Source organism: Solanum stenotomum, chromosome 12 (genome assembly GCF_019186545.1).
Source record: "Solanum stenotomum isolate F172 chromosome 12, ASM1918654v1, whole genome shotgun sequence".
NCBI lineage: Eukaryota > Viridiplantae > Streptophyta > Magnoliopsida > Solanales > Solanaceae > Solanum > Solanum stenotomum.
In genome coordinates, this window is record NC_064293.1 from 29,522,749 (window position 1) to 29,524,161 (window position 1,413).

General features: G+C 40.1%; 1 protein-coding gene across 1 annotated transcript in view; it reads right to left on the reverse strand.

Annotated features, from left to right (window-relative positions):
• Window positions 1–602, reverse strand: part of LOC125847296 (leucine-rich repeat extensin-like protein 3) — a 2,455-nt gene extending 1,853 nt beyond the window's left edge. Inside the window, exon 1 of the mRNA XM_049526946.1 lies at window positions 45–602. Within this exon, the coding sequence (XP_049382903.1) occupies window positions 45–602 (558 nt within the window). The remainder of the gene's footprint in view (window positions 1–44) is intronic.
• Between the last annotated feature and the right edge of the window lie 811 nt (window positions 603–1,413).

The following is a 1,413-nucleotide window of genomic DNA, read 5'->3' on the forward strand; positions in this document are numbered from 1 at the left end:
GATGGAGGAGGTGGAGATGGTGGGGGTGGTGGCGGTGAATAAACAGGTGGTGGAGGTGATGGTGGTAGTGGTGGAGGAGGAGATGGAGTTGGTAGTGGCAGTGAATAGACTGGTGGTGAAGGAGGTGGAAAGGGTGGTGGTGGCGGTGGTGAATAAATTGGAGGTGGAGGAGGTGGTGGTGAAGGTGAAGGAGGAGTATAAATTGGTGGCGGAGGTGAATAAACAGGTGGCGGAGGAGGAAAAATAGGCACCACAACAGGCGAAGGAGGGGCAGGCAACGGCGGTGAAAGTGGTGGTGGAGATGGCAAAACAGGAACAAATTTATGACACCTAAAAGCACTACAATGAATTTTTTTAGACAAAAACGCCTTATACTGTCCCGGAGACCGTTGCACCGGTATTTTGGGCAAACAATTCCGTTCATCATGAAACTCTGGCAACCCCAAATACACCGGCGGTTCACCCGTGAAGAAATTATAAGTATATGTAAAATTCTGAAGCTTAGGAAGCTGACAAATACTTTTTGGAATTGTTCTAGAAAGCATATTATGTGCCACATTCAATTGCTCCAAATTCACCAAATCACCTAAAAGTGGTGGCATCAGTAGCACTCCAAGCGTGAGAGGAACTGTATGTTATGTTGCACCAGAATACGGTAGCTATGGGGATTTATCTGAAAAGTGTGACGGGGACACCCATGTCCGAATTTCGGCATGCTAATCTTCTCTCTTGGGCATGTCCAAATTCCAGCTATGGGGTGCTAATTTTGGGTCTTTTATTTAGATTTAAATTGGGTGGGTTTATTGGGTCATGGGCGGGTTCTTAGGAATTAGGTTAAAAAAAATTGGTCAATTGGATAATGGCTTAGGATTGCACCACGTGTACAGAAAGAGTGTGTCGTTAGTGGGAGGGGTAAATATGCACTGATTATTGGACGGCAAGGGTATATACAGTCTCAAAGTATAACGAAGGGTATATACAAATCATTTTTGAAAGTTCGGGGGTATATTTGTCCTTTTCCCTTTATTTTATATAATTTTCAATCTGTTGATAAGAGATTTTTAATACTTTTCAATTTATTTGAAATTTATGAAGGTAAAGAAGAAGTTGTGTTTGATTATATTTTTTTTAGAGGAAATACGACACTACACCAAACATGATTTTTAGCAACAATTAACTAACCTCAATAGCTTAATTGCCGCTAAATATGTTTTTAGTGACTATTAGTACTCTTTGTAAATGTCCCTAAAGCCTATAGAGAGATTGAATCCAATGGAAATTAACTAATGTCAGTAAAGGTTTTAACACTCTTTGTTAATGTACATATTTATTGCCACTATAAATTATTATTGTTGTAGTAAAAGAAGAGTGCATTTGTCTCATGTTTGGATCACTTTTCCTTGTTGGATTTCC